Source organism: Panicum virgatum, chromosome 3K, assembly GCF_016808335.1.
Source record: "Panicum virgatum strain AP13 chromosome 3K, P.virgatum_v5, whole genome shotgun sequence".
NCBI lineage: Eukaryota > Viridiplantae > Streptophyta > Magnoliopsida > Poales > Poaceae > Panicum > Panicum virgatum.
Genome location: NC_053138.1, coordinates 44,436,664 through 44,452,201, shown reverse-complemented (window position 1 = coordinate 44,452,201; position 15,538 = coordinate 44,436,664). Strand labels below are relative to the sequence as shown.

General features: G+C 38.7%; 1 protein-coding gene across 1 annotated transcript; it reads left to right on the top strand.

Annotated features, from left to right (window-relative positions):
- The first annotated feature begins 13,786 nt into the window (after nucleotides 1-13,786).
- LOC120701487 lies at nucleotides 13,787-14,507 on the top strand. Its single transcript, XM_039985509.1, has 3 exons — nucleotides 13,787-13,974; nucleotides 14,049-14,270; nucleotides 14,375-14,507. The coding sequence occupies exons 1-3, from the start codon at nucleotides 13,825-13,827 to the stop codon at nucleotides 14,453-14,455; spliced, it is 453 nt and encodes a 150-aa protein (XP_039841443.1). The 5' UTR covers nucleotides 13,787-13,824; the 3' UTR covers nucleotides 14,456-14,507.
- Nucleotides 14,508-15,538: the final 1,031 nt, after the last annotated feature.

The following is a 15,538-nucleotide window of genomic DNA, read 5'->3' as shown; positions in this document are numbered from 1 at the left end:
GCGTCGAGTGCTGGCCAGGGGCGCAGGTTCCGGGGGGCACGGAGCCGTGGATGGCGGTGGCGGCTCCCACGTTGCCTGGGGGGAGGCGGCAGATCTACATGGGCCATGGAGAGGGAGGCAGGAAGTAGAAGAGAAGGGATGAGAGGAAGAAGACGAGGATATTTTGGATCACAAATTCTCAGAAACACATCAAGGGTTACGTAGTGGTATGTCTGCAAGAGATGTGAAATTGTAATGACACGATTCGAAATAGGTGAATTATAATGGCAGATAAGTGAATTTAAAAAATTGTAATGACATGGATCTAATTAGTGCAATATACCAATTTTATTACCTGCAAAAAATATACCAATTTATTAAATAAATAAATTCAATTCATTTTATTTACTAACTCGCATAGCAAAATTTTTCTCAATTTATTTCCTTATATTTTAATTGATCCAACGTACATCTTAATTGATTTTGTCTTTTTTTTATTCTCCTTGTACAAGTTGAGTTTTAAAGATGCTAGATACAGTTGGAACAACATGCTTGCGAGGAAACACATGACCCTATGCGATCACAACAGATCTCACCAAGCAAAATCTAGGCAAAACAATATTACGCAAAAAGTGATATGTGACCTAGCAATCCCATAACAAGTTAGTCACTTTTCGTTCAACAGTAAATGGTGTAGAGCATCTCCAGAAAACTCTTTATATCTTTAGAAATAGAGATTTTTATTAAAAATTATCCTTCAACAGTCTCCTCAATTGGATATTTAAATATAGATATTCTATTTTCGGATTTCTCGTTAGCCAAACCTGGAGAGTGAGAATTACTCTCTAGACTACTTACAAGATATAAAAAATTTGTTGAAGAATACAAAGATATAAAAAATAAATTTTACTCAAATAACTCTCCATATAATAATTTAAAGAGTAAATTTTAGAAAGACTCTCGGAGACGGCATGACTATGCATCACTTGGGCTATATATTCACAATCCATCGTCTGAAGAAATTGTTGATGGACTACTAGCGTGAATTCGGCCCGATATCACATTTCAGCATATTACCGCATGTTTTTTCAGTTCGACCTTAAGATTTTCACGGCCGTAGAAGTCGCTGGCTCGGTCGAGCAAGCCCTGCGTGATCATGCTTGCTGTTGGAAATGAAAGTGAACCGTAGTTCTCTCTATTGATTGATTGTGCTTATATACAAGACCAAAAGACATCTCCCAAAGGACATGTCCCTTTAGGATGACCCCTTCGGGGCACCCTTCGGGGTGGCAGTTCCCCAAATAGGGAATATCCATTAATTATAGAATTAACTAAATATTACACTAATTGATCACTAATTAACTATTTCTCTTCTAACACTCCCCCTTGATCAATTTGTCCTTCTTGTAGTCTTGTAATCAATTTGATCTTCTTGTATTCTTGTAATTAATTTGATCTTCTTGTGATCTTGTAATCAATCGAAAAATTCATTGAAACCCCTATGAGAAAAATCAGGAGATGCAATACAATATATAACTCCCCCAAAAACCTTTCAGGAAAAATCTGAGGAGAATCTTTGGAAAACCCTGTGGAAAAAACCAAAGTAATACCGATATACTAGACAAAATTTCTTAAAACCCAGTGGGAAAAATAAGGAGAAACACCATAATATACAATTACCAATGTTAGTAGACCCTTGAGATAAACCCAAAGTCTTAGTCTAATAGCACCTTGATTCTATGGTCTATATGCTTCAAATATCATCTTCGAAAAACTCCGGTGGGGAAAACTAGATGAAATAGCATATAACTTTATGTTGACATTGCCTCATCAAAAATTTTATATGAGAAACCTCAAAAGGAAAAACTCATATAAAGAAAAGGGTACAATGTATCATATGTCCCAATATCATCCACCAAAAACCCCTTCGGGAAGATATGACATAGTCTTGTGTCAATATTGTCTCATTAAAAACTTTATATGAGAAACCCAAAGAGAAAAACTCATACAAAGAAAAGAGTGCAATATGATATATTCAACAAGTTATTAATCAGAGAGACGAGAGACTTTCCCCCTGAAACTTGCAAACTTTTTGTACCAATGTGTTCTACACATATGAAATGTGGAGTATAGTAGACCTTTGTGAATATCTCTATCAGATTATCACAAGTACTTAGTTTGCAAATGTTCATTTGCCCATATGACCTATGAAACAGAATCATCTTAATGCAAAATATTGTATTAAGTATAACTTGTCTCCATCTAAACAACACAAGCTGCATTACCTATATAAATAATGACCTTTGATTTAATAGAATAAGAACCACATAACTTCAGTATGTGACATATCATTTTGTCAAGCTATACACATTCATGTGTAGTCTTGTACAATACAATATCAGAATGATTAGTGGAACTAACCATTAAATGTCTACTTAAAGACTATTACAGAATGATCTTTCCATATTACTGTAAAGCTTATTTTAATGATCTGGAATTTGGGGATCTTATAGGTAACCAGAATCATGATATCCACGTAATCGGATCATGGATTATACCAAGTTGTAAGGATCACCGGGATGTCCGACCCTAGAGGGGGAGGGGGTGAATAGGGTCGCTAATTCGCTTTCTAATCCTAGGGCTCAAACTACTTGCATAAGATAAACCTAATACGTCTTACACATGCTAGTTATGACTAAGGTTTATCTATGCTACTCTCTACTTACCCCAAAAGACTTGCAACCTATAGCCAATCCTAATCAAACTAACTAGGAAAGTAAAGGCACGCAAGATAGAGTAAATGGGGAAACGTAATATGGTAAGTAAAGAGGTAAGGGAAAGAATATGCAAACTCCCGTGAAGACACCAAGACATACGATTTAACGTGGTTCGGTTAGGACACCAAATCCCTCCCTACGTCCACGGCCACTTGTCCAACAAGAACAAGTGTGAATTGGTATCAGAGCTTGGTCTCACACCTCTTACGAGGATTAACCAATTCCATTGGAAAATTTGTGAGAAAGCTTGTAGGAGACCCGTCGACTTCACCGTCGAGTGAGTATCATGTCCGGGGAAGGGATGAGTACCGATAGGGCTCTGTTTTTCGATGGCACGAGATTTCCTCGATGGAAAGTGCTTATGCAAGCACATCTCCAAGCCCGTGGGTTTGATGTTTGGCGTGTCACCGAATTAGAGAAGAAAAATGAGACTAAGGCCGAGAGACAATATGATGCCATTGCAAAATCAATTCTATTGTCTTCTCTATGTGATACTGTGTCTAATCGTGTATTTGCTAATGAAAATGGTCATAAGCTATGGAAGCAAATTGTCGAGAATCATGAGGGCACAAAGGATATTGCCAATCAAAAATATCATGTTCTCGGCGAGGAGCTAAGTAGCTTTAAGCAACTTCCCAATGAAAATGCTCATGACATGTATTCATGATTAAATACTCTTGTCAATAAAATCAATGCCTTAGGTCTCAATCAAGTTAAAGATGAAGAAATTAACTGCAAGATCCTCCGAAGCCTTCGCAAGCCCGACTACGACATCATCAACACACTCTTGCAAAAGGAAGACTTGGTCAAGCTTACACCCAACCAAGTCATCAATCAAATCATTGCTCATGAGTATAGTATGGGAATGACAAAGAAGGAGCAAGAGTCCACCTCTTCTTCAAGCCGCAAAAGTCTTGCCGCCAAGCATTCATGCAAATATCAACCAAGGCGACAAGACTCGTCAAACTCAAGTGAAGTAGAAGAAGAGGATGAGAGTGATGATGAATCAAGTTCAAGCGATGAAGAATATCCAAGGGCCGTGCTATACCATCACCACAAGATTGACGAGCATGTACATGAGCTCTATGAGCTTGGTTACAAAACTCTCATCAGAGGGAGTGCGGTTGGGATGGAGAAGATGGCGAAGAAAAAGAACAAATCAAGATCTCAAGCTCTCTCCGCCATCTATAAGCCCAAGAAAAGTGGTGAAAGCTCAAGTCACAAGAAAAAATCCAAGAGCTCCACCACCCATCGCCCTCGGAGATCATCACCACCTCCCATGTGTCTCATGGTACAAGGTAATAACGATGTAAGTGATGACTCCTCCTCCAATGATGAATCCGATGTTGAAACTGATGAAATTAGTGAGATGATGGCACTTCTCCATAATCAACAAGAACATCTCACTAAACAAAATAAAGAAATCAAAGCTCTCAAGGCTAAAGAAAAACTTCATGCCTCATTTGTCTCAAGATATGAGAACTTGCTAAACAAGTACAATTTGTTAGATAATGAGCATGAAGAGTTTAAAATGAAATATAAGAGTCTTGAATCTAAAAGTGAATCATCATCAGATAAATCATTTACTTGCAATATTCCTTGTGCTATTCCCATTGTCAAGGTAAATGCGTCTACCTCTTGTGATCTAACCCCTTGCAATGAGTATGTGATTGTAGAAACATGTGATGATCTCATTGCCAAGGAGAATGATGAGCTCAAGCAAGAGGTAGAAAGGCTATATACGGACTTGAGGCGGCTCAAAGGAAAGTACACTCAAGAGCAAGCCCAACCTTCTCAAGATAACACCTCCGCGGGCGTGAAGAAGCTTGAGAAGGGAGAAATCGTGGCTTGCTTCAAGTGTTGTAAAGAAGGCCACAAGTCCTACCAATGCAAGGAGAAAGAGTGCAAAGCAAAGGGCAAAGAAAATGGCAAGCCCAAGAACTTGAACAAGAGCAAGAAGGAACACAAGAAGGCTAAGGAGATCAAGAAAAATACATCTCCAAACTTGAAGGCGTCATACATGTACACCAAGCCCACCCACAAGAACAAGCAAAAGAGCAACCACTACATACTTGAAAAGAAGAAGAATGTCAAGGTGGTAGCTCATGTCATGGGGTGGAGAACATATGGATGGAACCGGCCTATTTGGGTGCCCAAGGATATTATTCATACCATGGATGGCTCTCAAAAGGTTTGGATCCCTAAAACTTAGGCGCCAAACAAGCACTACGGGGAATTTGGAAGCTTGGCAAGGTTTGGGATGCATGAGTAGGGATGCATCATGCAAAATTGAATTAAAGCCAAGTTGTGGATTAAAGATTAGTGACCCAAATTCTCCTCCCCTACATATGAGGTAATGAGCAAGGTAAAAGGATGATCTCAATTTCATTTGATATCCTTCATGCATCATTGTAGCTCAATGCCTCTCTAGGAATGCATGATCTTATCTTTACTATTGATATCTTTCATTTGATATGTTTTCCTAGAAATTTCATATGGTAGGTTGTCTATGCTTTATCATATCTTGTTGCAATCTACATGAGCTTAATTGTTTCTCTCACATGGCATATGTCTTTCATAGCACATCTTGCAATTTGATATCTCTCATATTCATGGTAAAAATGCTTTTGATATCAATTGCTTGCTTATGATGCCATGATTAGCAAGTTATAAAGTTAAATCCCCACTATGTGTAATACAAGTGCATACATTTGTGAGTGATTCAAACACTAATGCACACATTTAGGGGGAGCTAACTCTATAGCTTGTGTTTGTGTGACTAATATGCTTTACAAGTGCTATTTGTTGTAGTCACCTAGAGCTATCTCCATGGGTTCAAATTTCTTTTGAACACTACACCTATAAGTCACAATTGGCATCACAATTGGTGTTAAGATGAGAAGTGCCACAAGCTTTGAAAAAGGTGGAACTTGTTCAAACAAAGGGAGATATGCCAAACTTAGTGGGTATAACACTCTATCATTAGTAAATTCTTTTTGCTACTAATGCTCCTTGCTGTTAGTGGTTATGAAGCTTTTAGGTGTTTGATGACAAAGGGGGGGGGGGAAATGTACCCTAAAATCAAGCAAATAGTTTGGAGTAAATGATGCCATTAGCAAGGGGAGGAATGGAAAATGCAATGCAAAAGAATGCACGGTGATAGGGGGAGGTACTTAGTCAATATGGACGAGAAGTGCAATTTGATGATCCCATGGACTAAGGTACAAATTTTTTTTCATTGCTCATATGGTTCAAACCACACAATTGTCTTACATTGGCCACAAGCCATTGTTTCACAATTGCTATCAAGCCGGAAGCATCTCGTCCTATGGACTAATCAAATGCCGGTAGCTTTTAAAATGAGCATTGAAATGTCATCCGAGCAAGCTAAGTAGTTTCTAACTTTTCAAATTGGTATCAATTTCATATCCTTGAAATTTATCTTGCTTGCTTTGGTTGTGTTGTCATCAATCACCAAAAAGGGGGAGATTGTAGCGAAAATGGCCTCTCATGCCATATTTCAATACAATGTTTTGGCGATTGATGATACACACAACACTTGGACTAAAATATGTGTTAAGATGATCATTATCAGGATTATAGGTCCAAGAGATGAAAAGATACAAAACCCCGAAGAAATCAGGTCGAAAGGACCAAGACAGAGGTAATTTGCACTCACCGGTTAAACCGACGTGAGGCAAATTACATACACTGGTGCAATGAGCTCAGAGAAGACTCAGTCAGCAGAGTGCACCGGATGAACCGACGATGGGAAAAATGATGGTGTCGGTGCAATGGACCCAGAAGCTGAGGCTAGGGTTTGGCGTCGGTTGAACCGACGATGCCTGAAGACAAGCGTCGGTGCAGTTGTCCAGAGACTCCGTTTTTGGGAGTTTCTAAGCTTACATACACCGGTTAAACTGACGGTGCTTTTCAAGAGCATCGGTGCAATTGATCAAGTAGCCGTTGGAGCAGTAACGGCTAGTTACTTGGAAAAAGCATTCACCGGTTGAACCGGTGATGACAAAAACTGAGCGTCGGATCAACCGGCATCAAGGAATTTCGTCAGCCTTTTCCCAACGGCTAGTTTGAGGGGGTTGGGCTATATATATGCCACCCCACACCTCATTTGTGAGTGCTGGAGACTAAGGATGTATAAAAGAGTTGAAGATCCTCTCCAACCTCCTTAGAGCTTCATTGTATATCATATAGGCTTAAGCACACTTGTGAGAGTGCTTAGTGCTTGATTAGACTTAGTTCTTGAAAGAACTAGGTTGAGTGAAAGCCTTGCTGCGGCAAGCATCTTGTGTACTCGTCGTGTGACCCTCCGACTTGGTGTGGAGAGGCAACGACACTTTGTGCGGAGAAGGAGACCCCTCTTGGTGAGAAGCTCCGATAGTGAAGACGGTGCCGTTGGTGACGCTTCGAGAGAGACGGTGGCGGTGGCCTTGTCTTGGTGACTTGGGGTCACTTAGCCTTTGCTTGCCAGAAGCCTTGGTGGCGAACACAAGACGGTGATCAAGCGAAGAGACTCCCAAAAACGGAGTCTCTGAACAACTGCACCGACGCTTGTCTTCAGGCTTCGTCGGTTCAACCGACGCCAAACCCTAGCCTCAGCTTCTGGGTCCATTGCACCGACGCCATCATTTTTCCCATCGTCGGTTCATCCGGTGTACTCTGCTGACTGAGTCTTCTCTGAGCTCATTGCACCGGTGTATGTAATTTGCCTCACGTAGGTTTAACCGGTGAGTGCAAATTACCTCTGTCTTGGTCCTTTCGACCTGATTTCTTCGGGGTTTTGTATCTTTTCATCCCTTGGACCTATAAGCCTGATAATGATCATCTTAATACATATTTTAGTCCAAGTGTTGTGTGTGTCATCAATCGCCAAAACATTATATTGAAATATGGCATGAGAGGTCATTTTCGCTACACAAGTCCGTATGTGCTATTTTAAGATATCAAAGATATTCTTAACTTCAATCTACCAACCTTAGGTAGGAATAGCGTTGCTATTAGATAGCAAATTATTGCAAAGACAATATCCGGCCTCGTACTTTTGCAATATATATATTAGCGCATAAATAGCACAGGGATAATGGACCACATGTCCCATTATCTTAATTCAATCATTATGGCATAAAACAATCTCCACTCATACCTTTCTCTATTATGAGGTAGAACCACCATAGGATTTCCTTTCATATTGAATGACTAAATATGATGTGGATATAGGTAGCTTTACTATAAAAACCTGGAAGAAGATACTTGGATTCTAAACACAAAATAAAATTTTGGTTTAGACCGTTATCTTCAATCTCTAAACTCCGTCTTTAGATTACAATGTGTTCTTAACAAGTGCTCATTACCAATGATGTCAAGATTATTGACAATCATATAATACTAGAAAATCTAACCAAGGACTCCGAAATGAACACCACGTGTAATCAATCTTGTATCCTTCAATATAAGGAATACATACAAAGTTGATTGTTCCAAAATCAACTTAACTGCTTTAAGCCATATATTGACTTAAGCGATATACGATATATGTTGCGATTTTATATATAAATAAGTATTGGATGTGTGAACTCCTTCCCGGAATTTTCACAATATACCAAATCAAGTGATCATATGTAATCACTATATCTATCAACTATAAACTGCAAAGATAGATGCTTTTGTACTGCCATTCAAAAGTTTGTATCGGAAATTTATAACTTACTATGGAGAATAACCTACATTAAAAATCAATACTCTGGGCTTTGCGTAAACCCCTTGTGCTACTAGTCTTGCTTTAATCTCACCACCTCATTGTTCTCAATCCATTCTAGGATGAAAACACTTTTGTACCCATAGTAAAGGTACATCTAGGTGTTGGCTTCTCTCTTCTGGTGAGCAAGACTATCTCTATATGTATAATTTTACTCAACAAACTCCAGTAAGGGTGACAAAGCACTCTACCATGGTCTTATTAACTGGATAACTTTGAACAATGTATACAATTTATTCAGAGAAGTTTGTATCAATACATGTAGTCTTTATATGAAATAATTCTCCGGTTATCAAAACTTAAAAATGAACCCTGAATGACTCATCGTGACTTCCTTAAACGAGAGTCGGGGCTTTTCGATATCCCAGTATCAGTATTTTGGTGCACCTCTGAGCTGGGTTGTGGATTATAAATATCCACAGGACATAAAATGTCCTCTAAGTATCTTTCAACCAAAGGTTGAGCTGCATTTATTACTTTTGAAGAAAAGTCTTCTATTGCTAGCATGAATAATCCTGCTTTATGACCATATTTCTCCCCCTCTTATTTTCAATTTGGAGTTGAGTGGTTTTACTTAGTACCACTACTCTTTCTGGCACATACTAGTATCAGATTAATGATTAGTAAATGCATGTGGCAGTTTATTTGCAATACTATGCAAATCAATAATTATTTGATCTTAAAGTTCAGTTAATTTAGTACGTGATCCTGAGCTTGAAATGCTTTATGCATTCAAATATTTTTCCGGGCATTTTGTATGGTACTATTAATCTCCCCCTAATGCCTGGAAAAACTCATTTGTACTAAAACTAGCATACGGGTTGTAAATAGATCATCTCTACTAGATCTAGATACTGAACAATCGACAGAGATTTAAAATCTCAGATTGATCCCCAATTTCCTGTGTGAACCCATCAATGTATGCTGCGGTGGTGAGAGTGGTACGTATACAACGTAACTCAATCTTATGCAAATAGGAAATCTTCATGTATTTCCACGTACTATATGCATATGGGAGATATGCAATTAATCATAAGTCAGGAGTGTGTAAATCTACCTGACTTCAATACGAAGTTGATGATAGCAATCCAATAATGATGATCCTGTTATGACTTTAATGTTATACTTATAGATTCCAATTTATGTTTTTGGATATGTAACTAAACTCTTGTTATACCAAGCAATCGTCATTGAAGATATAAAAGTTTAGTAATGTTCAGAATAATGCTCATAACAAGAGCTATTATCTACCAAATGCATGGTTAAGTGTGTAAATTTTACACACTCTAGATCATCTCATAGATGTATCTATACAACCATGAAATACATGAACTATCCATACAATCTTTGTATCGGACCCATACATATTCTTTTGAATATGATCAAGGAATCTAACAAAGTCAACCTGATTTTAAGATAAGAGGGTCTTAAAATCCGTATCCCTGTGGTACTTACAGTATCCACACTTTGGAAAAATCAGGACCAAAAGAATTGCCAATAATTTTTCACGCATCCCTTTGGATGGCCAAGTTGATCATTTAAATCTTGAATGGATCAACAATGTAAAAAATTCTTATATGCAACATGTTGTACGGGAATGGTTGTATGTATAATACAACAAAGATGAGTCCTATCTCATTTCTTATATGCAATATCCAATGTTGTCTTCTTGTGTTTCCATATGAAAACACATTTGGATATATATCTCTATGATTTGTTTAGATACGAGTTTAATTAAGATATAATTAAATATCTCAGTATCCATAGGAAGAATGATAGTGGCAGAATTGACCAAACTATCAATGCATCGCATCAGCGATGAATAAAATTATTTCTTCTTCTTATCATAATAACCAGGAATATTTTGTTTCCGTTATTATAGAGTTTGTGGTACAAATTAATGTCCACTAGGCATCTATCATTCCACATTGGAATGATTCCCGTACTATCTATATATGACAATAAATTAATGAAATTCTTGTCAAATATATAGAAAACCATAAATATTGTCGATTATCAAATCCATCAATATGACACTCACAATAGTTATGCATTGACAACAACTGTTATAACATATTTCGATGAACTGTATTAAATAATATCAATGGACTGTGAGATTATTCCAAATCTCGAAGCAAGTCATTCAAATTATATTTGATGAGCTTCTTGTCCTTAAATTTAGGTTCTCTTATGATAGAAATGGAAGTCTTTGTTATGCGATCTTAGAAAATTCGGCAAAAACAATCAACTTCCTAGAGAGATTAAAATTTAAGATTGAAAACCTTTCAAATCGTATGTCCTAGCTCCTGTTATATCCCTTATTGATGTTTAATATAGATCAATTTTTCCTTTCCATATGATATTCTTATCGATAATCTTTATGGATCTTGTTCCTTAACAATATTAAGGCACAATTTTCTTTGATCTATAATAAATGACCCCAATCAAGGGTCATTGAACTCTTTTATTAGTTTATGGGATAAAACCAATATTAATGTTCATTGTCTATGTGGGATATTGATGTCATCGAGAGCAAGTTCAACAGACTCCTCTGAAGTCAATATCCACAACATTTGACAAATCATTGATTTAATAAATTTACAACTAAGGTAAACTCAAATCACTATGGTGATGTTGTAATATCAAATGCAATATTTTATAATTGTATATCTTATCATAGTTTTGGATCATTGTAGATAACTATATAAATGTGTAGACCATACAACGAATCATCATAGATTTTGTTGATACACAAGATAAATAATTTGCTGCCAATGTAAATTAAACGCAGCCTTTGCTTAGCACTCTACTATCTTGTGTAATAATAAAACAATATGATGACAAAGAGCAATCCAAAATCTTTATTTTGATTAAAAAAACATCGTATGTAATCATCAAGTTTCAGAAAAACAAGATGTAGACCTCTCAGTAACAGGTGATTAGATCACTGCTATGGCACGGTCTCAAGGCAGGATAATTCACAAGAAATTATACGCGGCCTATGCCATAGTCTCCATTACGTTGTGTTAATTAATCAAAATAATCAAGATATGTATATTGCAAATTTTTAATCTATCAAAGATTAATAATCTTTAATGATGTTCATATCTTAGTAAAATTGCAACTAAGTCAATAGCAAATTTAACTTGTATGTGGTGCAAAAATGTGATTTGGGGGAACCGACATACTCAATTCTATTATATAATTACAAATGCAACCTAGTGTTGGTGCAAAAATAGGGGTTTTGGGTGCACTTACTCTAAAAATATAATAGAACTAAAATGACATTATAATATAATATAATCAAACCACAAAATATATTACAATGGCAATATCCAAACAACAACAAAACACAAAGTGCTATAGTTGGGTAGTGGCATAATTTATGCAAAATCACGTAGGATAAAAGTAAAACCATTTCCTGTGTTAGCCCTTCTAGCAAAAATGGTTCGATTGCCATTTTGGCTTTTTGGATTAGGCTCACATGAGCCTAAAATTATCCAATCTTAATTAACTAACAATTAATTAAGATGTTTCAGTTTTGTTGCAACTAAAATATTTGCCAATCAAAATCAATAAATTATGTATATTTAGACAAACAATTTTCTGGTCTTTAGAGCAAAACAATATAGAGCAGTAAAACTCTATCGTTCAAATACTGTTAGAGTGATTAAACAGGAATCATGACACAGAAAAATATATTTAAACGGTTAGAAAAAAACTCCGCAATATAATGTATTATGATGCAATTTATAAAGACTCATAGGTCTCAAAAACTATTTATTTACTCTAGGTAAATAATTTGCATCATAAGGTATTTAAACACAAGGTTTAAAACAAGCATTTATTTATCAATTATAAATGCAATATATTGGAGTGTATATTGAGGGCTAAACAGAATAATCTAGGTCTTAAATATGAATATGTAGTATTGAATATACTAAAAACATATAAATATATAGATATTTGGGGCCTTATTGCAATTTTGTGAAGGAAAGGAGGGAGGCTCGGCCTGCAGCGGCCTTGCGGGCGAGGCCCGTTGGTGGCCGGTTAGGCACGCCGGCCTACCAACGGCCTGGGGGCCCATGTGGCTCGTTCGGCCCGACTAAAGGAGGGAGGGGGCGGTTAGGATTGAATTTTTTTTATTTTTAACGTTTTTTAATAATATTTTAATTTTAACCCGTATTGGTTTTTATTTGCAGGGAGTAGCCCGTTTGGTCGCGCCATTTGCCCTGGCGCGATAGATAGCCTCTATCGCGCCAGTGCATGTGGCGCAACAGGGTGGCCACGCTGGCGGCCCTAGCCAGCGCTGCGCCGCGTCGGCGATGACGTGGCCCTCCCTGTCGCGTCACATGCACTGGCGCGACAAGCCTGTCGCGCCATGCGGGCTCGCGCGACAAAGCCAATGTCCTGGGCCCACACTGGCCCCTTCTCCCCCACCCTCCCTTTCTTTCCCTCCTCCTCCCCGACCAGTGCTGCAGGCAGGGCGACGGCGCCAGCCGCCGCCCCCCAAGATCCCCCCCCCCAATTCGGATTTTTTGGAGGGGAAAAAGTGGGGGGAATCGTTCCCCATCCTTGTCCGAAGGTATTGCCCCTAATATCTCATCGTTTAACCATGTGCATTAGAAGTTATTGGTGGTTTTTTTTATTAGGGTTAGGTTCTTGATACGAGAAACAGTGGTGTTGTTGATAGTTTTCTCATAATTAGGGCTTTAGATGATACGTAGATGGTACTCTGCTCTCGATTTGGACGTGAGGTAGTACGTGCATGCATCGATTAATATGGTTTCTAGGATTGAGTAGTGGGGATGTTAATATGAGTTACATGTAATTTTGTTCCATAGTTTTACGAACGTACATATTATATTTTGAACGCTGGTATATTGTGCTTAATTAGTATATACTTTGTTTCCATAAGTATTTTGTTTTTGTTTCCATAAGTATTTTGTTTATTTCACATGGCAATGGAATTTATGTATCTACAGTACACATGGCAATGAGCGATGCCCGGTACAAGCTGCTTGGTGGTGGACAGTACCCATCCGAGTGTGATGAGGATGCCCCAGTCCCTCCTGCCCTTCCAGTTCCATTCTGTCGTTGTGAACCGAGCAATCAGCTGGCAGTAGTGAAGCAATCGAGGCATCCCAAGACGGCCGGTAGAGCATTCTACATATGCAAGTGGAATGATTCATTGAATCCTTGCCACTGCTTTTTCTTTCAGTGGATCGATGGTCAGAGTCGTGGGCATACAATGAGTTTAGATGATGGGTCCCTCCCCCACCAAATCCACCACCTATGACAGAGGAAGAGAAGCAAGAAGCTGCTATATATCGTGTGAACAATCCTCCCAAATATCATTGCGGTGTTCGTGCCAAACTTCAAAGGCCTAATGTTGGTGTCCCTCCAAAGTTCACTCCCTTTTTTAGATGCTCGCTAAAGACTAGAGTAAGTGTCATGTAACATAGCATCGATTCTTTAATTTTGCTGTAATTATGTGGCTAATGTTATGTGTCATGCAGGATGGATGGCCGGCATGTGACTTCAATGAGTATATTTATGGTCCTAGATCTCATTGGCCGACAGAAGAGGAAGTGCGAGAATTTGAGAGTGGGAAGAAGCCATGGCCATGTACAACTACTCCTAGTCTTCGATGCAAGTGTGGTATTTTGCCCACAAAAGGCGTAGTTCCTTCTGAGCTTGGCTACGGATATTACTGTGGCAATAGCTACGGAGAGTATTGGGTTCGTATATTAACCACAAAGTTGAAACTCCTTATGATTCTGTCATTGTGCTAGTACTTGGTACATTAACATTTATGAATGTTTGGCTCTCAATAATTTTTCAGGAGGGAAGGACATGTGATTGGGAGTGGTTCGAAGGCCGGTATGAGCTAATGTTGCAATTGGGCAGAACAAAAGAGCCTTGAAAATCTGGAGACACTTTAAATAGAAAACTGAAGATAAGGAAGGATTACCAAGATACTTTGCCCCTTGAGTCATTTCTGTCAGGGCCTGTACTCCAAGAACTACGGCGTGAGTATGGAAAGAAGGCAGCAGAAAAGGCAACTCTTGAGGATTGCATTGTTTATTGGAGGCGGAACCGAAGCAAGTACCCACGGCCCCTCACAGATAGGGAGCTTTTGGCAAATTATGAGAAGAAGAAGGAGGAGGAGGAGATGGAGAGGTAGAGGTTAAGGGAGGAAAGAGCAAAGAAAGGTTTTACTGTTGATCCGGAAGCTAAATAACCAAAGGGTTCATGGGAAGAATATTTTCAGAAATTGGAGGCTAACAAGAGGATGGAAGAAATGGAAAAGATGGAGGATTTAGCTCAGGAGGCTCAGATGGAGGCAATGCAGGCCCTATTTGCCGATCTGCCACACAAGGTGCCCAACGTTGAGAAGGATATGTCATCCGCGAGCACGGAGGTTTTGGGTGTTGGAGCTACTCAAATGGATGCAATGAAGGCACTTGTAGGAGACTTACCTGCCCAGGATCACCCGTCTGACAGGAAAGGAAAAGCAGTCGACACACCTGTAGTCGATAACCAAGGGAATAGTGCAGTGGAGGACAAAGGGAAGAGTGGTTCAAGGGAAGAGTGGTTCTGAGCATGACCACGTTCCTGATGATGGAGACGATGACGAGTGGTGGGCAATGAATGCAACGGAAGTAGAGGTCACAGTGTCCCAAATTGAGGCAAGAAAGGGGAAAGCTGTAGTCCAAGATGATGGAGATGATGATGGTTGGGGAGAGCTTTTGATTAAAGGTGACTCCGATTAGCTTGTTTTATTTATAGTTGTATGGACTCTATATATGATTGGCTTCAGTTATCTGTACCTCTCTTCCTCAGCTTAAGAAGATCGAGATACCAAATTCAGATATGCCTGCCTCTGCTATAATAATGTTCCTTGATTGCCTAGAGGAGCTTGAGTACCTGGACATATCAGGTTATGAAACATCCACGATCTCAAGCGTTGTGTTAGTGAAAGAGCTTCACGTCTCAAGGTGTTTCT

Coding starts and splice junctions, on each gene's coding strand:
- LOC120701487 (XM_039985509.1), top strand. CDS start 13,825: ATGACAGAGGAAGAGAAGCAAGAAGCTGCTATATATCGTGTGAACAAT. Junction 13,975..14,048: donor GATGCTCGCTAAAGACTAGA/GTAAGTGTCATG, acceptor TGTGTCATGCAG/GATGGATGGCCGGCATGTGA. Junction 14,271..14,374: donor ATAGCTACGGAGAGTATTGG/GTTCGTATATTA, acceptor ATAATTTTTCAG/GAGGGAAGGACATGTGATTG.